We start from the raw sequence: 24,760 nt of genomic DNA on the forward strand, positions 1-24,760 counted from the left end.
TAAAATAACAGAAATATTCTTTCAGTAGAGCTTGAGTCTGAGCAAGTGAAGTGTGAATGAACGATGGAACACAACAGCAAAATAAACCAAAATCTGCAAAAGAGCTTGAACTTCAGCAAATAAGGTTGAATCAGGAAGAGTCAGAGAAAAGTATGAATGAAAAGGGATAGCACTAAATCAAGATAAATGTTCGTCAGTGTAAAGCCAGCATCCCAATCCCATGGTCTGGTATGTTTTGCACTATTTTATTGTTAGAAAAAGACAATGTAACAACAGTAAACATGCCCCCGCGCCAAAAAAAACAAGAAGGGCAAAGCCCATACGACTCACATGCTTTACACATTTTTCCTACCAAAATACATGTGACCTTGACCCAAGGTCAAGGTGATCCAAGGTCATGCAACACAAAGCTGGTAATTCAAGACATAGGAAGTACAATGGTGCTTATTGGCTCTTTCTACCATGAGATATGGTCACTTTTAGTGGTTCACTACCTTATTTTGGTCACATTTCATAAGGGTCAAAGTGACCTTGACCTTGATCATATGTGACCAAATGTGTCTCATGATGAAAGCATAACATGTGCCCCACATAATTTTTAAGTTTGAAACAGTTATCTTCCATAGTTCAGGGTCAAGGTCACTTCAAAATATGTATACAATCCAACTTTGAAGAGCTCCTGTGACCTTGACCTTGAAGCAAGGTAAACCAAACTGGTATCAAAAGATGGGGCTTACTTTGCCCTATATATCATATATAGGTGAGGTATTGAATCTCAAAAACTTCAGAGAAAATGGGAAAAATGTGAAAAATAGCTGTTTTTTAGGCAACATTTATGGCCCCTGCGACCTTGACCTTGAAGCAAGGTCAAGATGCTATGTATGTTTTTTGGGGCCTTGTCATCATACACCATCTTGCTAAATTTGGTACTGATAGACTGAATAGTGTCCAAGAAATATCCAACGTTAAAGTTTTCCGGACGGACGGACGGACGTCCGGACGTCCGGACGGACGGACGGACGGACGGACGGACGGACGGACGGACGGACGACTCGGGTGAGTACATAGACTCACTTTTGCTTCGCATGTGAGTCAAAAATCAATTTTCCAAATAACAAGGTTATCATCAAACAAAGTTTATCATCAAGTATGTTCAATAAACAGGGAAGCTATAACTTTCACCAAATGTTGCGCAGTAGTTTTTTTAGGAACCTTGACCACATGCATAATAATTAAAAACGTACTTTCTTCCAGCCATTCCCAACACCTTCCTCCCCCCAATAAAAACTTATATTTTTTTGTTAAAGAAGTGAATTAAAAATAGTCAAACATTAAAACTTATTTTGTGTGTTCACCAAACAAAAGAAAATGCACACATTTTTTATTTCAAATTTCTGGATTAGGTGTAAAACCAACTGCTATGAACTATACGTCATTTCAAATTGGCATAACAAAATTAAACTGCATTAATTTAAACTGCATGAACAGGTTACCAATATTTTCTGTTTCACCAGTTTTGACTTTTAGCAGGTCTACCCCTTCAGGAACCAGACAAACACTGCTGCTAAATGACATACGTATCTTGCATTGTCACAGGCAATAAAACCCTATCAGGGACATGAGGCGTCCACAGAAAGTACAGTGATCTCAGTATTAAAAGCAAACAACTGATCAATCTTACTCATCACACATTGACACACCAAGAATGACATGACTACACCATTTCAACAATCACAAGCAAGTCTTAACAATTCTGCATAGGTTTTCATGGCTTGATATGTTTTTCCACTAAAGGGAGAGAACTCTACAGTGCCACAGCAACATTGTTTGCAAGTAACTGTTTGTGTAGATAATTTTCTCAGGTTGAATAATAATAAATATGGATACGGATTCTTTGAAATGTTTTGCATCAGAATTAAGTTTCCTCCCAATTAAATATCACAGACACAGATTAGCAATCACAGAAACACTGGCACTTCCACGGGGTTACTTCAGGACTATACCCATCTGTCCATCCGTCCAGTATCAGTGCAGTAGAACTGGCCGTTTTGTGACCCTCACCAGTCCACATTGACCCAGGACCAGGGCAGGACTAGCCCTTCAAGTGACATCACACACACACACACACACACAGATGACCACCACATGGGGAATGACTCCTTCACTGTGAAACACACACGCACGAACACACACACGAGCAAAAACCCACGTGCACACACACCCACACACTGACTCTCTACATTTCAAACACACAGAGAAATAATTGTAGACGGCACCCTGATCGAGGTCTCAGGAGTAAGGAATATGGAGCTTTCAACAACATAACCAGTTAACAGTACTAACACATAACCAACCAACATAACACGGTGAACAGGTCATCACGGGCCTCAACCACTGATCAAGTCAATTCAAGTCAAGTCAAGTCAATTGAAACAGGCTGCTGAGATCTTCAGGAGGATAAAAAAAATTTCAGTAGAGAGTGAAGTTAACCTGTTTCATGAAGGGTTATTTTAGTAGACAGTGCCGGTGAGCACTTTCATGAAGTGTTTCAGGAGACAGTGATCAGTTTCATGAAGTGTTTCAGTAAACAGTGAGCACTTTCATGAAGTGTTTCAGGAGACAGTGATCAGTTTCATGAAGTGTTTCAGTAAACAGTGCCTGCATGAAGGGTTTAAGTAGAGTGCCGGTGAGCACTTTCATGCAGTGTTTTAGAAGACAGTGACAGTGATCTGCTTCATGAAGTGTTTCAGTTGACAGTGAGCACTTTCATGAAGTTTTTCAGTAGACAGTGACGGTGAGCACTTTCATGAAGTTTTTCAGTAGACAGTGACAGTAATCAGTTTCATGAAGTGTTTCAGTAGACAGTGACGGTGAGCACTTTCATGAAGTTTTTCAGTAGACAGTGACGGTAATCAGTTTCATGAAGTGTTTCAGTAGACAGTGACAGTAATCAGTTTCATGAAGTTGTTCAGTTGACAGTCCCGGTGAGCACTATCATGAAGGGTTTCAGCAGACAGTGACTGTGACCTGTTCCATGAAGTGTTTTAGTAGACAGTGAAGACAGCAGTTTCATGAAGTGTTTCAGTAGACAGCAGACCTGTTTACCCTAAACCCGAGGCAAGAGTACTTTCCCAAACAGTTGAGTGTATTTTTCAAAAAGTTGGTGTACTTTGCAAGCAAAGCCATATGGGCTAGGGAAAATGTACGCGTGAGTGCAAACGTGTTTGTGTAAGAATAGCATGTCTTGTGAACACCTTCAGAATTTAACCCCTTCCAATACAACAGGGATAAAACAATTTTATTTACCTGTCAGTTTATAGCATTATAACCAGTGTCTTCCAAACAGATTGATAATGAAAAGATGAAGTTCGTGAAATAACATCTGCGGTTGACAGTGGCAAGTTCATTTTTACAATAATCTCAGAAAACATTGCTTCAGCACGGACTACAGCCTTTTCTTCTGGCAGGATTTGCTTTGCGGGAATGAACTTCATAATTCCTTGGCAGCTTTCAGCGGATTTCTTTGCAGCAACCTTGTCCAGGTGAGTTTTGGAACTGCAGTGTCGTTCGATGTCATATTTCCCAGCATGGGCAACGGAGAAATCTGATTTACAATACTTGCAGTGTGCATGACTTTTTCGCATAGTAGACTCCACAATTCCTGGCTCTTTCTTATATTTCTCCAAGAAAATCTGCTGCTTCTGCTGTTTAGATTTGGCACAGTCATCCGAAACTGGCACATTTTTCCGCTTCATTTTGCCACGATTGTCCAGACGATCGCACGTGCCAACAACTGAACAAGGTTTCCACAGCTGAAGACTCGCTGTCATGGTTATCTCCCTTCGACCGAAACCGGTATCAGTTGTACCATCCCGTAATCAGCACACCAACACTGGAAAAAGTATTCTAGACTTTTTCTTTGGCGTATTTTGTGCGTGTGTCGCGTATTTGCGTACCGATAATAATTTGGCGTACAAAATACGCCCAAATCGTACTGGTAAACAGGTCTGAGACAGTGAAGACAGCAGTTTGATGAAGTGTTTTAGTAGACAGTGAAGACAGCAGTTTGATGAAGTGTTTTTGTAGACAGTGAAGACAGCAGTTTGATGAAGTGTTTTAGTAGACAGTGAAGACTGCAGTTTGATGAAGTGTTTCAGTAGACAGTGAAGACAGCAGTTTGATGAAGTGTTTCAGTAGACAGTGAAGACAGCAGTTTGATGAAGTGTTTTAGTAGACGGTGAAGACAGCAGTTTGATGAAGTGTTTCAGTAGACAGTGAAGACAGCAGTTTCATGAAGTGTTTCAGTAGACAGTGAAGACAGCAGTTTCATGAAGTGTTTCAGTAGACAGTGAAGACAGCAGTTTCATGAAGTGTTTCAGTAGACAGTGAAGACAGCAGTTTGATGAAGTGTTTCAGTAGACAGTGAAGACAGCAGTTTGATGAAGTGTTTTAGTAGACAGTGAAGACAGCAGTTTGATGAAGTGTTTCAGTAGACAGTGAAGACAGCAGTTTGATGAAGTGTTTTAGTAGACAGTGAAGACAGCAGTTTCATGAAGTGTTTCAGTAGACAGTGACAGTAATCAGTTTGATGAAGTGTTTCAGTAGACAGTGAAGACAGCAGTTTGATGAAGTGTTTCAGTAGACAGTGAAGACAGCAGTTTCATGAAGTGTTTCAGTAGACAGTGAAGACAGCAGTTTCATGAAGTGTTTCAGTAGACAGTGAAGACAGCAGTTTCATGAAGTGTTTCAGTAGACAGTGAAGACAGCAGTTTCATGAAGTGTTTCAGTAGACAGTGAAGACAGCAGTTTCATGAAGTGTTTTAGTAGACGGTGAAGACAGCAGTTTGATGAAGTGTTTCAGTAGACAGTGAAGACAGCAGTTTGATGAAGTGTTTCAGTAGACAGTGAAGACAGCAGTTTGATGAAGTGTTTTAGTAGACAGTGAAGACAGCAGTTTGATGAAGTGTTTCAGTAGACAGTGAAGACAGCAGTTTGATGAAGTGTTTCAGTAGACAGTGAAGACAGCAGTTTCATGAAGTGTTTTAGTAGACAGTGAAGACAGCAGTTTCATGAAGTGTTTCAGTAGACAGTGACTGTGACCTGTTCCATGAAGTGTTTCAGTAGACAGTGAAGACAGCAGTTTGATGAAGTGTTTCAGTAGACAGTGAAGACAGCAGTTTGATGAAGTGTTTTAGTAGACAGTGAAGACTGCAGTTTGATGAAGTGTTTCAGTAGACAGTGAAGACAGCAGTTTGATGAAGTGTTTTAGTAGACAGTGACTGTGACCTGTTCCATGAAGTGTTTCAGTAGACAGTGAAGGTGACCTGTTTCATCCTGGTTGCCCCATTGTGCACCAAATTCTCCAGCGCAACTCGGGCGTTCTCTGCAACATGCAAAAACAGCTACATTTCTCCAAATCCGAAACGCAGGCATTCTTAGTCCAGTTGCTAGAAAACCAGGAAAGTTCATTAGTTCCTGATTGTAACACACACTCTCCTTGCATTTACTTTTGAAAGCAAAATAAACACTCGGGGAACTCACCCTCACTGGGGCAAAATAAACACTGGGAACTTGCACTCAGTGGGGAATATAAATACTGGACAATTACACTTACAGTAACTGGGGCAATATTGAAGAACCATAAATTGAATGCAACCCAAATGATTCAAGTTGCAGAATCCCACAATAATCACCTTTCGAGGCAAAGGCAGTCAAACAGGGTGTAGATTTAGAGCTAACTTAATAGCCCTGCAGAAACTGCTATGGGTACACAAAAGTTCCTAAGAGCATTCAAGGTGACAACAGCAGCTAGACCCCATCACAACCAGATATATACTCTGCATCTCACTGGTGTGCTGGCTTCCAACGTACCAAAAACGTTGAGCTACAGCTCCCACTTTGCCTTTGGCAGGGAGACAACTCCATCGTGTAGAGCAACTGCCTGTGACAAGGGGGACTACTGCGTCACCCTGTGACACATGTAAGGGGGTGGACGTGTAGAGCAATACTGAAATGACTGTCACAAGGAGCAGCCCGTGTTACAGGCAACTGTCAGTGGTTCCAGTGATGGAAGGAGGGAGGGGAGGGGGTGGACGTGTAGGGCTATACTGAAATGACTGTCACAAGGAGCAGCCTGTGTTACAGGCGACTGCCAGTGGTTCCAGTGATGGGAGGGGGAAGGGGAGGGTGGAGGGGAGATGGGTGGGGCATGGAGGGAATGGTGGTGTAGGGCTATAGTGAAATGACAAGCACAAGGAACAGCCCATGTTACAGGCAACTGCCAGCATCTCACCAGTGATGAGGGGACAGCTGTGGAAGACGAGGATCTTGATGTGCGGACACAGCTGGACCACCCCTTCCACCGCCTCGTCCGTCAGCTGGACACAGCCGCTCATGTCCATCTCCTGCCACAAATGAGAGTGACACAATATCATGTACATTGTAACACATGTTGAGTTTAACACAATGTCACATACGTTGTAATGCAAGATGTTGATCGAGTGTGAAACACGTACAGTATGACAAGACAATACTGTGGAACCCCCCATTTAGGACCTCCTAAAATCAGAGCAAATCAGGTCTTAAAAAGGAGGGAGTCTTAAAATGGGGGTGAATTTACAGAGGTATTAATAACAATTAATATGAACACAAATCTGAAAAAAACATGTATGAGACCAAAAATAACTCATTTTGCCTACCCGGTCTGCCCTTAAAAGGAAGGGAGTCTTAAATTCTGGGGTCTTAAAGGGGGGTTCCACTGTACAACTTTATCATCTCAATGTGGTATACAAACACAAATGTGTACCTTTTTTGTATGTCTGTTCATCATAAGATATCATTTCTCTGTCACACACACACACACACACACACCTACACACCTTCGAAATAACCCACATAACATCCCAAACCAAACATTCTTCACTGTAAAAAGAGAGACACAGTCACTCATTCACATGTAGTCCTCATGACAATAATGTATAACCTGCACAGAGGAAAGCAAATCAATGAAACAGCGTGTGACTATGTTCCTTGTAATCATGTTGGGACATCTGTTGCTGTTAACCAAAGCATATCTATATCGCATATAATGAAAGACAAAGCTCAAGAAAATCAATAACCTGATGCGGATATTAGAATGTTTTTTGCAAGGAAATAAAATAATGTCTCTCATTTGTTCATTGTAATCCAGTAATCAATCAATCTCTCTCTGTCTCTCTGTCTCTGTCTCTGTCTCTCTCTCTCTCTCTCTCTCTTACCTTGAGTGAAGCAGAACATGCTCCATTCACCAGGCTGAACACACCTGAGTCTGTCACCTGTTGCACACAGACACAGACACACACACACACACACACACACACACACACACACACACACACACACACACACACACACACATAAAAATACAGAGTTGAAAATCAAAAATTCTCATTATTACATAAAGTAATCACTAGACAGCCAGCATTCAGCATCGGCAGATTGTGGATACTGATTAGAGAGTTCTGACAATGACTCGAAATCAGTCAAGTAACACAGAGAACTTTCCTCATGTGCCAGCTAGCTGTCAAGAGAGTGATAAACTAACTTGCTGACTGGAAAAGTGACATTCTGATTTCATAAGAAATCAATCATGAATTATTTATCTATTTAATAAGAAATCAGTCAAATGTCTGACTTTCTGCAGATTTTGGCCCCATTTGTGCATTTTTTTAATGTTGAAAACCCCTTGTATTTATTTGCGTAGGTGTGACACTGTGAATACTGCTACAGGTATAACAAAATGCAGAATACAGAAAAGATCTCTAAAACATAGTAAACAAAACCACCGACACAAAAAAGACAAAAACAACAAGGATATTAATCGAAACAAAGAAGAAGAAGAAGAAACAACAACAACAACAACAACAACAACAACAACAACAACAACAACAACAACAACAACAACAACAACAACAACAACAACAACAAGTCTCACCGCCGCCTTGGAGAAGTTGAACGAGCTGAGGCGTGAGGAGTTTTCTCCCAGGGCCACCAGGCTGACGTCGGTAAGGCGTGGACATCCCCCCACGTTGAGCTCTCGTAGCTGTGGACAGTTGTGCGACACCGCCACCACCCCGTCATCGGTCAGGTTGATACAGCGACGCAGGTACAGTACTTGCAGGTGAGGACACGATCGCGACACGCTGCTCACACCTGACACCCCACGCAGTATTATTTCATTGGCAACAAGACACTGACACACCTAGCTGTGTTGTTTCCATGGCAACCTGACACTGAAACACCTGGCTGTTATTTTCATGGCAACATGATAGTGACACCTTACACACCTGACTCACCCCTGGCTGTGGCTTTTTCATGGCAACATGACACTGATGACACATGGCAGTGTTGTTTCCATGACCACATGACCCTTTATTTTGAATGGTAACCTTACACTGACAAGCTGACATCACCATCATATTGTGGTTCAAAATCACACACAAACAAACACAGACATGCTTACAGACAAGGTAAATAAAATTCCATGCTAAAATCATAACTCCTGAATACAAGAAAAGTGGTGAGAAACAATGTGTGAGGGGAGATAAACGATGTACCTGCTGAGGTGATGGCCTCATTGCACGCCTTGTTTGAATTGAGGTCCAGCTTACACAGATTCCTGCAGACGGACAGTTGGAAGAGACAGGCGTCGGACACTTCACTGGCCGACAGGTCAAGCACTCGCAGCTTGTCACTCAGCAACTGCTCAGCAAATTGCAACCCAACACTTTGGGGTTGATAAAATAGCAACGATTCCCACAACCTAACAACGCAATGTGTGAATAATACTGTACTGTGTCAGTGTATGTGTGTGTGTGTGTGTTATGTGTGTGCCAAGGGAAAATTTGGTGGTATTGTTTTCTGATCACGGTACCCCTGAGCTATCGTGGAATAAGTATTATTTCCGAGCAGTCTCTAAAACCCTATTGAAATGGTCTGGTGGAATAGCCGACTCGCCTAATTTGAATAGGTAAAATCAGTGTTTTGTTTTAGCGAGGGATGGTTGTGCTGTACGGTGCGTCGTATGTTGTCCCCCCTCTGTGTAAATGCGGTGGTCGAGAGGTTGACCGTGCAAGCGTAATACGTCAGAGAGCGATGGGATGACTGATGCGAGTGGATGTGTTTGTTGTGGTGTGGAATGAAAGTGTTTTTATTAATTAAAGTAATTAGGTTTTATTTTAGTGCCTGCAGCAAGAGGAACATGGCAGCGGACATTATCTTGTGCATGTCGGAGGACAGTAAAGCAGTGTACTTCGCCGGTTCGGACTGTGTGTAACTTCAAGGACTTTCGGCAGTGATGTGATACCTGACTGTGTTGTAGACATTCGAAGGATTCAGAAGTGTTGGTACAGTGCCGAACGGTGTGTTCTGTGTGACGAGAGGTATTTTGTTATAAAATAGGTATTTGTATGACGATTATGTTTTGATTTGAGTTAATAGCGAAATGTTTGAAATGTTCATTTGTTGTGTGCCGTGTGTGTTGTTCGAGTGCGTGTTGTCACCATCCCGTATGCACGAGTATGTCTGTGTATGACTGTGTGTGTAAAAATGTGTGAATGAGTGTGCGAAAGTAGAAACCCCGTACACGGAAAAGCAAACACCGGACCATTGAATAAGTTCAGCTCGCATCTAAATTCCTTGACAGTGTGTGTGTGTCCAATTTTCTTGAGTTTTAAAAAGTGAGTTTAAACCATTCAAGGGGATGACCTGAAAAACAGATAAGGTAAGAGGAGGAACTATTACATTGACAATGTTGTCATCAGTGACCAGCCCTCGCTTGGTCATGAGCGTGAGGCAGGCCTGTTTGATGGGCATGGGGGACACGAACAGGTCCTCTTCATGCTGAGCCAGACTCGTCACCACTGCCTTGGTGCACCTGCCAACACACAACAGTGCAACACAATCATTTCATGCTGAGCCAGACTGTATTCTTTGCGGATTATGACTTTATTCAGTTATTCCCACACAAAAACAGAAATGCTGCAGCAAAAACTTTTTTTCCGGGGAATAACTGAATAATGTCATCATCCGCCGAAGCATTGTTTTTTCCTGCAGCAAAACAGTTTTTCCGCAGGATAATGTGAGGTTGTTTTTTTGCGGCATTATTCAATTTATTGCGATTCATTGGCTCACGTAAGTGTAGCCTATGCGATGATAAACTTTGTCTGTCTGTGCGTGTGTGTGTGTGTGTGTGTGTGTGTGTGTGTGTGTGTGTGTGTGTGTGTGTGTGTGTGTGTGTGTGTGTGTGTGTGTGTGTGTGTGATAGAAACTTTAACATTTGACTAAACACCGAAATACTAATTTTACCTGGTTATTATCCAAGCAACAGCTTCAAAATATTGAAGCAATGATCAACATTTCGTCGGCACGTATGTAGTTAAAGTGTGTAACTAAAGAAAACGGGTGGTGGGGGGGTTTGGGGGGGGGTAAAAACAGCTGACTGATTTGTGTCGTGTGAGGTATGTAGACCAGGTCAGGGGTCAAGGTTAGGTCAGATCCCGTGAAGGATTGAGGTACATGTATAGATACAGTTATCACCGAGCTGCAGTTCGCCGATTCGAAGAAGACGACTCATGATTTCACATTGTTCGGTTTCGTAGCTCCAGAAAAATAGATAAAGAAGATACCAAAGATTTCCTACAGGTTAATCTGCACAGCATGTTTCCAGTGTCTGCGCGAGGAAGCGCTGTCGAAAGCGCAGTGTTGATCTGGCCATCGTGTCCCCGTAAGTACTAAAAAGTAGGCTACAGACAGACAGATCTAGATCTAGTGTCTCGCACTCTTGCACCGTATCACTTATGCTTACTGTTTCTTTCTTTCTTTATTTGATGTTTAACGTCGTTTTCAACTGTCCTGTTATATCGCGACGGTATACTTACTGTGTGTGTGTGTATGTGTGACGGAGTGATTGAGTTTGTGTTACTGTTTGTCGATTTCTTACGTGAGCCGTGAAGGCTTCGCCTCTTGCTTTTTCTTTGGAATAATCTGTGACAGTTTTTTCTGCAGAAAAACCAACGCTCACGTAAAGTAGTGTTAGTATCCATCTCTCTCTCCCCTCCTCCCCCCCCCCCCCCTTCCGCTCGAGATATATAATAGCTTGCTCCACGGAGGACCAATCAGAAGGTGTGGGGTCATTCACCCCCATTCAACTTCACAATGGCGGCTGAGCATGAACAATTTTAGAAGCAAATCGAACACGAAGTGGACTATATCTGCGTACCTCTAGGCAAATGTGATAATGTTGCTGACAGGTAAGGGTGTTACCAGCGTAATTTTGTAATTAGCAGTTCCTGCTTTCAGTGTTTTCTGGGTAACTTTAGACGAGTCCATCTCTCAACAGAGGGGGAACACACATGCAATATTATAATGAGCAAGAACAAAATGCTGCGGACAAAATGCAAGAAGTTTTTCTGCAGTAAAACAACCGCACCGTTTTACCGCAGCATTCTTTATTTCAATTTTACCGCAGTAAAAGGTTTTGCTGCAAAAAAAAACATGCTTCGGTTCATGATGACATTATTCAGTTATTCCCCTAAAAAAAACGGTTTTGCTGCAGCATTTCTGTTTTTTCGGGGAATAACTGAATAAAGTCATAATCCACTAAGGATAAGACTGGTCACGATGCACTACCTTGGTGCACCTGCCAACACACAACGGTGCAACACAATGATACTGTTCAAATAGTGTCTCAAATAAACAAATTCACTGTGTGGCTTCCAAGAAAACAACAGAGTGGCTCGAGTACCGACAAGTTGGTTATGCCATGGCGCCCCTAGGCCCAGGAACCTTTTTTTTTGGTGCCCAACATGATAGTTATATAGTGTGCATGGCAAAGTGGTTACTTCTCCGGACTTTGGAATGTGAGGTCGTAGGTTTGAGCCCTATTAGTATTACTGTTTTTGTTTGTTTGTTTTTTACTTCAATCTTTCAACCTTCTTTTATCCCATCTGAATTACTCTCTTTTTGACTTCGGCTCTGCATCTTAAAGTTTAATCCATGGCCATCCAAGTTACCAGGCTACCTTCCTTCTCAGGACGTGTTTACGTGGTTATTACAACTTTCTGTTGTGAAGCTGTGAACGAGAAAAGACAACAACGATCGACCATTCGACAGAGCACTACTACAACCACAAATGAAATGCAAATGGTTATATTACTCTATGAACTGTTAAAACGTCGCTGAATTTGGGAATGTAGAAAACTGCAAGTTTTTGACGTAATGCAGGCGCAATTAAGACTTACGTTTTGAAAAGAGAAGGAACTCTACGGTCATCGTTAGCGGAAGCCGCCATATTTAAACAAGCAGACGTCAAGGACAATATTGACCAATCGCAGTTTAGATTTTTCTTCGCCCCGTACGATACGTAAATGGGGCGGTCACATGACTTGCTGCCTTCAGAAACGTCACCAACATGGCAGACCAACCTAGCAAAGCCGACATCGTCACTATTTTTAAGCGATTACGTTCAATTCCAACGAATAAGGTACACTATTGATCTTATCTTTTCACTCCTCAAAATCATTTCAAAAAAACGTAGAAAACGGATACCAGTTTTGTTGACAGTTAGCACACAAAAATCATGAGTTTGGTTAGGCTACAGCCGACAGCGGTTCGTATGGCTGAATACGTGTTCAGTTTGACAGACGTAGTGATGACTGTCACTTGTGTCCGTCTTTCTCAGTCTGATCCAGATGCGCTGTCGACGACGAAGAAGCTTTAGTGCGTAGTCTAATTCTTGCTTACTCAGACCTTTAATCAGACGTATGTCTTTACAGCGGTTTTCAACAGTATACAGCAGCATCTGTTAGTGTTAGGCAGATTACCGTACACAATTAGTCATTTAGTGATTACCAATACCATTACCAGTGCCACTACCAGGACCATATTGTGCAACTGCAACCTGAATTGAAGAGTAATGTGAAATTGTAAAAAGGCTATGTGGTTGGAGGTTGTAATTACTCATGGGTAGTAGCATGCAGTTAATTTTTAAGCTAATGATGATCTCCTATTTTCAGAACGCACTGGCTAGGAGTGTATACAAGATTCTCTCCCTGAATACACTCCGACAATGAAAATAACTTCCTGTCGCGAAGCGAATTGTCATTTGATGACATTTTGCAAAGGAAACAGGCAGTTGATCATCTGAGAGTACAAGAACAATAAACAAAACAATAGTGTGTGAGTGATACTGATACTGCAACTTGTGCAAGGCCTTAACTGTAGACTGAAGTGAAGATTACATTCTGTGAGTGTTTGTTATGTACCGGACAATCGCATCGACACGCGGAGTACGTGTTATTCAACGCCATTTTGTAAAGTACACTTGGGACAATTTAGACACACTAAAACAAAACAGTCTTGAACAAGACCACACAACAACTCAATGATGCTGCACAGCAGATGACACTTTAAGTTAATTGTTGGTGTATAGATCACACTCACTGACTCAAGAGTATACATAGACTTGGAAGAGGTCGTATACACTTAAGAGTTAGAGTGTGTACACATTTGCCAGCCCTGTTAAAACAGATAGAAAAACATCTAATGGAATTTTTTTCCTAACAACTTGTTTGTGACAGGCATATTATTGGCTGAGACTGAGAATTGTTACAACTTTCAGAGATTTTCATTGTCGGAGTGAATACAGACCTGTCGTGTTGATCTCCCCCCCCCCCCCCCCCCCCCCCTCCCATTCCTGTCCTGGTGATATTACTGGTCTATGTCTGTAGTAATCTCTTGACTGTGGAAACAGCATTAAATAATTGTGTCTTGTCCATGTATATTAATTTGCGGGAACAAAGTTGGTTGTGTCTTGTTCAATGTGTAACCTGATAAGCGTCCCAAGTGTACAGCAATGCTTTGACTGAGTTGACTGCGTTATGATATTGTTTGACACTGACAGGTTGTGTGTTGTTCATGTGTACAGCAATGGTTTGACTGTGGGAACAATATAAGATGTTTGGTGGCTTGTTGACAGACCAGCTTTTTTGTTGGTCCAAGGGGACCATATCGTCTTTTGTTTCATCTTTATCGACCAAGGCCGAAGGCCGCAGTTGATAAATATGAGACAAAAGGCGATATGCTCCCCGAGGACCAACAACAAAATGCTGGTCTGACGACAAGCCACCAAACATCGTTTTTGTCATCATTTTGGTTGTGCAACAAAATGCACAATAACCCACAGGGAGACGAATTTTTAGAATCCAACTCCGGACCACAAAGCATCGTCACAGTAGCACGAGATAACACGTCAAACTTGTATGACGTCAAACGTAGCTTGTTGACGCTTTTCTTCCAGTCTGAAAATGTACAGAGCTGCGACCATACCTTCTTTTCTTTTAAGTGTTTATGACTTTTCGTTGTGGATTTTGCGATTACAGAGATAAGTTGCAAATTGACCATGAGTCGCCGCGGTAATTATCAACATTGATTGGGTCTTTGAGAGTGAATGCTTACAATTGTTGTCCTCGGAAACACAAATCCAAACCCACGATGGTTCCACACATCAAACAATCAGCCTGATTTGCTTTTACTTTGACAATCCACGTTTCACATGAAAGCTCAAACCCATTCACCACCTCCAGGGCCTCACATCCATGAGATGTAGCATAGGACAAATGTCCTGGCCAATGTAAAAGTGATAGGACATTTGTCCTGAACAAAAACAAATCAATAGGACATTTTTTTCACGTAACAAAACGTAAATATAATTAAACTTGACTAGTTTCTTGGCACGAGGGTAAAAGAACAAAAATACTTTTTTTAGTGAGCCTTGACTGTCACAGCTGCCCCCTTTTCTTGTTTTGTCAGCTGTCGGGTTTCAACTATCTCCTTGTCTCTCTGGAGAGATGGCACTTGCACACTAACAGCATGGTCTTTGGTTTCTTGATGATCGGTAAGGGCCGATTTGCGAAAGTTCGAACAGCCAACGGTAAAAGTGTTGGACTTCCCTGTGTGCTGACATGAGGTGCAAAACATAAGTTTCCTCTCTGGGTCATGCGACACCCACGGGAATGATGTCGCCCAGCTTGAGACGAAGTTACGCGTGGGGGTGAGGGAGGGGGTAGTGTTTTTCTTCGGCTCCGATGTTTGACTATCGCGATCGACATTCTCACCTGGGCGATCGGGCTCTAACTGCTCTGGGGCTGGAGGAAGCTCAGTTTCCGTGCTATTGACAGATGATGAGGGAAGGGACTTGAAGTGTAATTTCTTCTGTCCCTTTTTTGGGATCAGATTTCGTTTAGGCGGCATGTTTGTTATTTTCGGGGAAAGCGCGAAGGGAGGCAACTCAACTGGCTTCGAGCATTCCGAGTTGCGAGCCTTGGAAACTCTTTGGTACTAGAGACACAAAGTGTCTAATTTTGTCTGCTACACATCGCTTCGCAATACATCGATAAAATAGCATTCAAACTACTGTAAATTGAGAAGTACTGACGATGTCCGGATCAAATGATAGAATAATCGGACATTGACCACTTTGTGACAAAAACAATAGGACATTTGTCCTCCTGCATGAAAAATGTATAGGACATTTGAAAAAAATATCCTCATATGTCCGATGTCCGACGTGGATGTGAGGCCCTGCACCTCGAGTTATTGCATGGGGAACATGAGATTTTTTTACAAGGTGTTTGTTAATGAAAACTCGTGAAAATGATGACAACACTGGTTGTTTTTTGCTCAGTATGTAGCTTTGTAACATAGTCTCCATAGCAATGCTTTTTGAGTGTGACTCGGTCAAAGACGGCGGTAATGACATTTGTGTCTTTCTGTGTAACCCTTGAGTGTCCATATCATTATCAGTAGCAATGTTTTCATTGCGGGAACATTGTCAGCCGATTTCTGTTAATAGTGTATGTGTGTGTTCTGTAACCCTGCCTCTCTGTGTCAACAGCAATGCTTTGACTGCGGGAACAACAACCCGACATGGGCCAGCTGTACCTATGGGGTGTTCCTGTGCATCGACTGCTCGGCGGTGCATCGCTCGCTGGGCGTCCACCTGACCTTCATCAAGTCCACCAACCTGGACACCAACTGGTCCTGGCTCCAGCTCCGCGCCATGCAGGTCGGCGGCAACGGTAACGCTGTAAGCTGATCTTTGCTCTCTAGTCTCTTACCTTATCCCCACATAGACTGCTTTGGAGTTTGGCAGGAGCCAGGCGTGTATTGTTTGAGCTTTTAGTTTTATCCGGCATGGGAATTGTAACCTTAGGGCCATGCAATTTGCAGGTTTCACAGAACCTATACGGCTCATCTCACATTTTTACACCAATATCAAACTTAGCATAAAATTATTTGAAAGACGATTTTCATTAATACTTTATCAACGAAGTGGATTTTAGAGCTAGCAAATACTTGTTTGATGATATTTGGAAATTGGAGCCTTTTGTAGAGAAGTCCTTGTTCAGTCATTGTTTCATGTTTGTTTCTTTGTACAGCGGACGTTTTTCTCTGAGCATGGCTGCACAACAACAGACGCCCAGCAGAAGTACAACAGCCGCGCGGCCAAGATGTACCGTGACAAGCTAGTGGGTCAGGCACAGCACGCCATGCGACTCCACGGCACCAAGGTGAGCTCACGCTCAGGGTTGGCCTGAGCACTGGTCACGCTTCCTATTCTGTTCTTGTTGCTGTGCTCTGTCTCAGTGTCTGTGTGTAGTCTGTATCTAGCTGGCTGAAAATGCTGGCCCATAGGTGCCAGCTCTCAGAAGTCAGATGTTTGCTTCTGTTAATCACTTAATGTTATTGTTAAGGTTAGGCTTATACAGATGATCATCTTTTGCAAAGTCTGTGCTGTTCCATCAAACAAAAAATAGCTGAGCTAAAATAAGAATAACAGGTAGGCATCAGTAGCTCTCTTTGTTGCAAGTCCTGGTACTGATTTCTGCTCCATACTCTGTCGGCAGTCAGAATATGGGTAAAAAAAAGTCCACACAGAAAAATGGCACTGCATTGACTCTGTAGACTCGCATAGACATGGTCTTGCAGTTGCTTCCTGGTTTAAATATTGTTATTAGAAAAAATATTCTTGTTTACATCATTATTGGCATAGTGGTACGGTTGAATTTAAGACACTGCCACACTTGAACACTACCGTATTTGACTGACTACAAGCCGTGACTTTTTTCTTTATTTTAATTGCATTGCGGCTAATAAAAAGATGCGGCTAAAACGTTACCTAACCTTGAATAGCATTCACCTAATGGAAGTCGCCGCGGATTTTCATTTCGCTCGATTAGTGATTACCGGTACTTTATTAGCTCTCTACTCAAGACTCGGCGCTTTTCTCTTTCTTTCGCGAATCTTCGTTTGTCAACAAGTTGTCATGACAAGATAGCGTACAGAGAAACACCGGATGTATCAGGATCTCGCGCGCGTGAGATTTGGTTTTTTTGTGTCTCGCGATAGTTGGAGGAGCGAAAGCCGCCATGGTGTGTTTTCGTCTGCTCGAAATGTGCGCACAAGTCGTAAATCATCCCAAAAAAGCGTATTCCGGGCGAGACTACATGTGTGTTGGTTACAAATTGTGTGTGTGATATTTTTCTTCAAATGTTTTCACTTTTCTTCTTTGTTTCACTTGTTTATTCTCGGAGCCAATTTCGCCAAATACCATACTTTCATTTGCCTGGTTGTTTTGATTGATTGACACGATCTGATTATATTTTTTTCGACGGCGGCTAATATAGTGACGCGGCCTATACGTGGCTCGTCCCAATTTATTTTTTTTAAAGTCGGGGGTGCGGCTTATAAAACGGTGCGGCTTGTAATCCGTCAAATACGGTATTTGCTGCTCATTGGTACTCTTGCAGCTTCACAGAGGCTGGCAGCTCTGTTAAAGTGTGAAAAGTAGCTCATGTTTGTGTACTTCAAACAGAATGTGATTGTGTGTGAAAGCATTGCTTGCTAGTTGAATGACTTCTGAAGCCTGGCTTGATACTAATGATACTGAAGCGAGTGTTAAGCGGGAAGTCAGTCAATGTGAAGTAAAGATTGCGGGGTGAATTTGATCTACAGGTTTTCTTTGATGAGGAAGGAAAGCACAAGGTTGGTTGTCTGGGAGACACATCTGTGAGGGCTGTTGTTTCAGGCTCTTGATTTTATTGCATCGCTTTTTCTGTACATTGTACATTTAATAATGTCTGTATTTTCAGCATCATTCCTTGACTATGCTGGGTAGGCCTAAGTTGTCTGCTAACTTGGTTAGGAAATTGAAACAGTGAAACCCCCCTTTTAAGACCTCCAAAAATCTGAGAAAATCTAAAAAGGAGTGAGTCTTAACCCTAACACTGGTGCAATTCTGTAACACATTTTACATAGCCACTGGTGAATGAACAGAGAGAAAAATAACAAAAAACGGTCATATAGGTTTTCGCAGCCATGGGAGGTAATCGGAACCGACCAAAACAGACTGAGCCAGTAGCGCGACATATGTCGTGACAACCAGGTGACAGTATACGTAAAGTAGCGCGACATATGTCGCGACAACCAGCCTAAGGGTTAAAATGGAGGTAAATTTACAGAGGTTATGAGCAAAAAGTCTGGGGGGGGGGGGGGGTCTTCAAAGGGGGGTTCCACTGTAGTGGGAGGGTTATTTCTCATGCATTTTCTTGTCTTAATCCTTTTGGCTCACCTGAGCAATCAGGAGAGTCTTTGGTTTCAGCAGTGTTAGGATGGCCGTAGTAAAAACACACCAAAAAACATCCTGAACGTTTAGGTTTCTTGAATGTTGTTGGGTCTAGAGCTTCAAAATTGTTGGTGATATGACCTCTTGATACAATAAAACTGAAAGTCTGGTTGATCCTCATCAAAGATCAAAGTCACTGCTTGAAGGATTTTCAAGCTAGAGCCTTGAACTGTCCACAATGTCTGGGCTCAAAGACACTCGGTCATATTGAAACTAAGTCTGTTTGACCATTTCAAATTTCAACTTCAAGGTTACTGTCACAACGGGGTCAAGTTTTGGTAAATGTTGAACAGTTACCAATTTCTGGAAAAACTTGAAAGCTAGAGCTTTAAAACTGAAACTTCACACATTCCCAGAGTTAGCTTACTTTCAGAAATGAGAAAACTATGGTTGATCTTCATCAAAGTTCATGGTCACAGTGGCGAAAACTTCACGTGAAGGAAAACAGCAAATAGTGGATTTTGTAGATTTATGTTTTAGCCACTGATAACCCTCATTCATTGTGTAACTTGTAAGTTTGCTTGACCTTCAAAACTTTCAAGGTCACTGCTTTTCCATTTAGTAGCTGAAATTCAGGAATGTGGACATTGTGGAGGAAGTTAGGCCAAAAAAAAAAATAGTCTGTTTACGGTAACCCGACCGACCCTATTTTTTTCGCGCGACCCTACACTTTTTTTTGGCATTTGGGGGGGGGAAAAAACCTCAAAATAACGTAAAAATATGGTTTTTTGGGGGAAAAAAAAAAGAAAAAAAATCCCGACCTACCGACCCTATTTTTTTTGGCCTATGTTACCGTAAACAGACCTTTTTTGGGGGGGCCTTATATTTGTGTCTGGGCCCTTCAAATTCCGTATAGCTAAGCCTCCCATGTTTGTTTAGAAAATGTGGTTGTCCTCCGTCAAATGTCAAGGTCACTGACATGAGGGATTTTCTTTATCCAAGCGCCCCTTTTAGCAAAGGGGAGTCAATGGATCATTTGCTCTTTTTCTTTAATTTTTCATAGTTCCTTAATTTATTGTTTATTATTATTTGTTCAATGTTTGTGTTGCTTGTTTGAAGCCTTGCTTGCTGTATTCACTGTAGTGGTCAGGCAGGGGACAGCCCTGCAGACACGAGCAGGGGGCTCTTTTCATCTGCCATGATTTACACTTTATTGTATTGTAGTGACCTTTATTTTGAGGTTATTTGTGTTCTGTCTTTTGTAGCAGGGCAATTAATGCTTTACAAGTAGAACTGTATGCTGGTAATTATGATGCCATAACGCTTCTTATGTCGGAAGTCAATGCTCATCAATCGTAATCAAAAGTTTCTGTTATTTTCCCAGTTAACAACTTAAACTTGTTAAAGTGAAAGAAAATCATCACTGGTTGCGCCTGCATTTGCCCCTTATCACAGTGCTCTTGTTTGAGAGAGAGAGGGGGGGCAGCTGTAAAGTACATGAATGTGGGGTCATTCCACATTCTGCTTTTGGTGTCCCCTTCACTGTCATCACTCTTGGCTATCAATATTTTCCTTTAATAACCTTTTTTTGTTGTGTATGCTTTTAGTTTCTTCTCCGCCAATCTCTTGAAAGGGGGAAGGGGAGCTAATCCATGAATGGTAGCACTATGGGCATGTCGTATCAGTTACTGGCCTTTTCAAGCAGCCATTCCTCACAGTCATGCACACGTTGAACTGTCAGTGTCTGATGAACTGGCCAGTCAATTTTAAATTTAAATTTAAATCTTTGAAATGAATGAAATCTTATAGCTGGATGAACTGGCCAGTCAGCTTTGGGCGTTTCAGTTTGACATGGAGTAATGTTTCACTGGTTTTGAGCTTTTTTTCAAAATAGTAACCCTTGCCATGTAATGTGTGGATAATTGGGGATCTGATTCACTGGACTGATTATCAGACTGTCAGTATCTGCTAACACGCGTGTTGTGATCACCAGTTCCATGTGAACAGACACCAAGCAACATAAGACTGTTCAGACTTTTTTGTATTGTGTGTGTGTTGTTTTCAAGCCTCTGAATTAATTTACACGACAGTTATGAACCCGAGACTGTGTTTTATTCACGAGAAGGAGGGAGCTTTGAAGATCAGGGAGTAGAGTGACTTCATATAATTTAATAATGTATCATGTGTACCCCCCCCCCCCCCCCCCCAGAGGGGTTGTTACAGGGAAAGGGATGGGGGTGTGCATGGAAGTTATACAAATTTGTAGATTTATATTTAAAATTTAATGATTGCTGCTGATAAATTGTATCATGTATGGCTTTTTGTTTTGTTTTTTGTCATGCTCATTTAGTAGTTGTTTTCTTATGGATGTATGTTGAATGGGCTGTGAAACAGAGAACATTTTTACTTGGCAATATACAGGTTTTACTAGTAGTTGTACTGATGCCTGTGTGCACGTCGGAAAAGAATTGCAGGGAAAGGAGTCAGTATCTGTGAGGTATCACTATAGGGTGCACAGTATTTTGTGCGTGTGTGCGTGTGTGTGTGTGTGTGTGTGTATGTGTATGATATTTTCAGCACATTCTTGTCACAGAGTTGATAAACACAGCTAGAATGACCATTACTTTATCTCAACACTTGTATACTCTGCTCTCTTTCTTCCAAAAGATACCATGAGCCGGGGTTTTGGTTTTGCACTGTGGTTTGTGTGGCTGTGAATGGGTAGCTGTGAATGTGAGGAGCTTCACTGACTTGTGTATGTTTTGTGTCGCCAGCTTCACATTGACACGCACCAGGAGCCCATGTCCCCGGAAGGGAAGGAGGTGGATTTTTTCTCGGAGCACACTAAGGACGTTCCGCAGGTTGACCTCAACGCCGACCAGAAGCTGTTTGCCCCTCTGCCCATCAAGAACGGTGCCGCCACCAACACACAGGGTGAGGCACACATCTCTGTGTAGGCACTGTGGGGCTGAGATACTGTAGTCTGTACCAGAATAGATCGTTCACGATCACATTGTCTTCCTATACCAGTGAGCTTAAACCAGAAACTTATCAGTGTCATCACCCTGTATTGTAGTTTGGGCCAACAGTCGCAGAGTGAGGCACGCATCTACGTGTAGGCACTGCTGCCTGAGATATTGTACCTGACAGATTGCTCGCTATCTCCTTGTCATCACCCTATATTGTAGTTTGGGCCAACAGTCGCAGAGTGAGGCACGCATCTCCGTGTAGGCACTGGGGGCTGAGATACCGTAATAAATAGATTGCTCACTGTCTCCTTGTCATCACCCTATATTGTAGTTTGGGCCAACAGTCGCAGAGTGAGGCACGCATCTCCGTGTAGGCACTGGGGGCTGAGATACCGTAATAAATAGATTGCTCACTGTCTCCTTGTCATCACCCTATATTGTAGTTTGGGCCAACAGTCGCAGAGTGAGGCATGTTTGTGTGTTGTGGAAAGAGCCCGGGATGGGCCCTAGGGTGGGGAATTATGAAGTAATGTTTACTGATGTTTGTGTGTTCAGGACAAAATTATGATGTAGTGTTAACTGATGTTTGTGTGTTAGGGACAAAATCATGATGTAGTGTTAACTGATGTTTGTGTGTTGCGGACAGAGTTTTGATGTAGTGTTAACTGATGTTTGTGTGTTGTGGGCAGAGTTATGATGTAGTGTTAACTGATGTTTGTGTGTTGTGGACAGAGTTATGATGTAGTGTTAACTGATGTTTGTGTGTTGTGGACAGAGTTATGATGTAGTGTTAACTGATGTTTGTGTGTTGTGGGCAGAGTTATGATGTAGTGTTAACTGATGTTTGTGTGTTGTGGACAGAGTTATGATGTAGTGTTGACCGATATTTGTGTGTTGTGGACAGAGCCCGGGGTGGGCCCGAGTGTGGAACATGCACTCAGCACGTCCCCAACACAGGCCGCCAGCCAGATGGAACCCAGGAAGACGCTCATCGGTGCCAAGAAAGCTCCTGCCGGCAAGAAGGGGGTATGTTCCACCTGTCACTCTCCCCTCATTCCTTCCTCATCCCCATTACCTCATGCCCGACCACCCTTCAAACATACCCCCTATACAGCTATAACCATTTTTGTTTCTATCCTTTACTCCATATACTTACATGCTGAATAACTTACAACTTTTTTTTTCATGTTCAGAAAGAAATATGTTTGGGAGGAATATGTTGACAGGATTTTAGAACATGCAGAAATACGGCTCAATTTACAAGAATGCACACATATGCACATGTACGCTGTGTTTTAGAGGTCAAGAAATGAAAGAAGTGCTCTGATTTGCACCTTGAGAGACGAGAGAAGTTGTGTGACAGAGACGAGAGAAGTTGTGTGACAGAGACGAGAGAAGTTGTGTGACAGAGACGAGAGAAGTTGTGTGACAGAGACGAGAGATGTTGTGTGACAGAGACGAGAGACGTTGTGTGTCTTCATGCTGTTACCTGTGTGTCTTTCAGAAGGGCTTTGGTGCTCAGCGGGTGAAGGCCAACTTCAACGAGATCGAGAACCGAGCTGTGAAGGCTGACAAAGACCGCGAGGAGTACGCCAAGAACGTGGCCATCGAGGAGGCCAAGACACAGGAAGACCAAGACAAACAGATGTGAGTAGCCTTCCTTTACAGCCAGCCTGTGTTGTCAGGAGGGTTGTGTGTGTGTGTGTCTGTGTGTTGTTCCAAAGAGCAACACTCTTGGTTGGAGTTGGACAGAACTTATGTGTGGTTGTATGCATTATGCAGGGTTTCATTTACTAGTTCGCCCTGCGCCATTGGCGCATTAAATCTGAAAATGTCCCATCACAATTCCCTTCAGCGCGTCAAACGGTGCATTGAGATAACGTACCACTGCCCCACCAAATGTACACTTGACATCGGATTAAACACGCACACGCACACACACACACACACACACCATATTGCACCATTTTGCATCTTTGGTCAAAACGCGTACAGGCCTCTTTGGCGCTTCTTGCCTTCGACTATGTCCCATCATTATTTTTGTTGAGTGGGACAAATGTCCCATTGGCTTTTTCTCCCAGGCTAAACCTGATTATATCCATGTTCAGATAGTACACAAGGTGGGGTGTGTGTGCGACAGTAGAGTAACAAAGTGTCATTGCGGTGCAGAACGTCGATACGCCTGGCGTACCAGGACATGGGTGAAGTGTGTGTCTCTTTGTCTGCGTGTGTGTGTGCGTGTGTGTGAGAGAGAGAGATAGTAGAGTAACAAAGTATGTGTGGACTATGTGTACAGGGCATCAATGCGCCTCGCCTACCAGGACATGAGCGTGCAGCGTAAGAAGCAGGAGGACAGGATCAAGGCGTCGGACCCGAAGAAAGCCGCACAGCTGGAGCGACTGGGCATGGGATTTATATCAGACAAGTATGTCATCCTTCATTGTGACCCATGTCATATCATTCCTCATTCACTTCATTCTTCTTGTGCTGTATGTCCATACCGCTCCCTTCTTCCAGGTGTCTTCTTCTTCTTCTTGGCGTTCGCAGAGGTTACACGATCAGTCCAGCACTGTTGATAAATGTTGTCGTTTTCTCCAACTCCTGTCGACCGCCGTATAGTTTGGTCTGCAAGGGAGTTGGTGACGGCCACACTTCTTTTCGTTCCTCATCTAGTAAGGGACATCGCTGTAAGATGTGTTCCGCTGTTTGGTCTTCTTGACCGCAGGCACAGGTTGGTGATGGCGCCAGCTTGAACTTTCGGTTCATGTGAGCATTGAGCCTGTTGTGGCCAGTACGCAGCCTGATGAGGTTGACTTGCTGCTCTCTGGACATTGTGTGGTAGTCATCTCTGTTTGTCCTTGGCCTCATCAATGCCTTGATGATTGTCTTCTGCTCACTAAAGCTGACACTGTTTTCAGGTTGGTCTTCCACGGCTCCTTCTTTCGCCAGCTCATCTGCCCTTTCATTTCCTGGTATCCCACAGTGTGCTGGTATCCACTGGAGGACAACTCTTCTGGTTTGTCTGACCAGCTGTAATGCTTTGGCCAGCTGTGGGAGTTTGTCGTTCTCTAGGGCCTGAAGGACTGAAAGGGCGTCCGAGAGGAAGACAACTTGGTAGCAAGGGTCTGCG

The 24,760-nt window shown here is 42.9% G+C and overlaps 2 protein-coding genes across 9 annotated transcripts in view; one reads left to right on the top strand and one right to left on the bottom strand.

The window, feature by feature from the left end:
- Positions 1-229: 229 nt before the first annotated feature.
- Positions 230-12,369, bottom strand: LOC138961604 (protein AMN1 homolog). Its single transcript, XM_070333275.1, has 7 exons — positions 12,279-12,369; positions 9,781-9,913; positions 8,595-8,739; positions 7,973-8,190; positions 7,257-7,313; positions 6,293-6,404; positions 230-5,383 (listed from the first exon to the last, which is right to left on the bottom strand). Exons 1-7 carry the CDS (start codon positions 12,326-12,328, stop codon positions 5,304-5,306), a joined length of 795 nt encoding a protein of 264 aa, XP_070189376.1. The 5' UTR covers positions 12,329-12,369; the 3' UTR covers positions 230-5,303.
- Positions 12,370-12,414: 45 nt separating this feature from the next.
- The window catches only part of LOC138961601 (ADP-ribosylation factor GTPase-activating protein 2-like), a 36,500-nt gene continuing 24,154 nt past the window's right edge, over positions 12,415-24,760 (top strand). For 6 of the 8 annotated variants that reach the window (XR_011454244.1, XM_070333266.1, XM_070333267.1 and 3 more), the window contains exons 1-8: positions 12,415-12,520; positions 15,932-16,123; positions 16,476-16,607; positions 18,052-18,081; positions 21,436-21,595; positions 22,535-22,656; positions 23,135-23,277; positions 23,927-24,055. Coding sequence is in view for 7 of the 8 variants with exons in the window: in XM_070333266.1 (XP_070189367.1) it covers positions 12,449-12,520; positions 15,932-16,123; positions 16,476-16,607; positions 18,052-18,081; positions 21,436-21,595; positions 22,535-22,656; positions 23,135-23,277; positions 23,927-24,055 (980 nt within the window). In the remaining variant the exon portion in view is untranslated. The remainder of the gene's footprint in view (positions 12,521-15,931; positions 16,124-16,475; positions 16,608-18,051; positions 18,082-21,435; positions 21,596-22,534; positions 22,657-23,134; positions 23,278-23,926; positions 24,056-24,760) is intronic. The other 2 variants (XM_070333269.1, XM_070333271.1) reach the window with 1 other exon arrangement.

The sequence above is a fragment of the Littorina saxatilis genome, linkage group LG3 (genome assembly GCF_037325665.1).
Source record: "Littorina saxatilis isolate snail1 linkage group LG3, US_GU_Lsax_2.0, whole genome shotgun sequence".
Classification (NCBI taxonomy): Eukaryota; Metazoa; Mollusca; class Gastropoda; order Littorinimorpha; family Littorinidae; genus Littorina; species Littorina saxatilis.

What these genes read in the sequence shown, in the direction of transcription:
- LOC138961604 (XM_070333275.1), bottom strand. Translation starts at nt 12,328, where the DNA reads ATGGCGGCTTCCGCTAACGATGACCGTAGAGTTCCTTCTCTTTTCAAA. An exon ending in GTTCCTTCTCTTTTCAAAAC is followed by an intron (nt 9,914 to 12,278) that starts GTAAGTCTTAAT and finishes GTGTGTTGGCAG; the next exon opens with GTGCACCAAGGCAGTGGTGA. An exon ending in CATGTTCTGCTTCACTCAAG is followed by an intron (nt 6,405 to 7,256) that starts GTAAGAGAGAGA and finishes CATTTGTGGCAG; the next exon opens with GAGATGGACATGAGCGGCTG.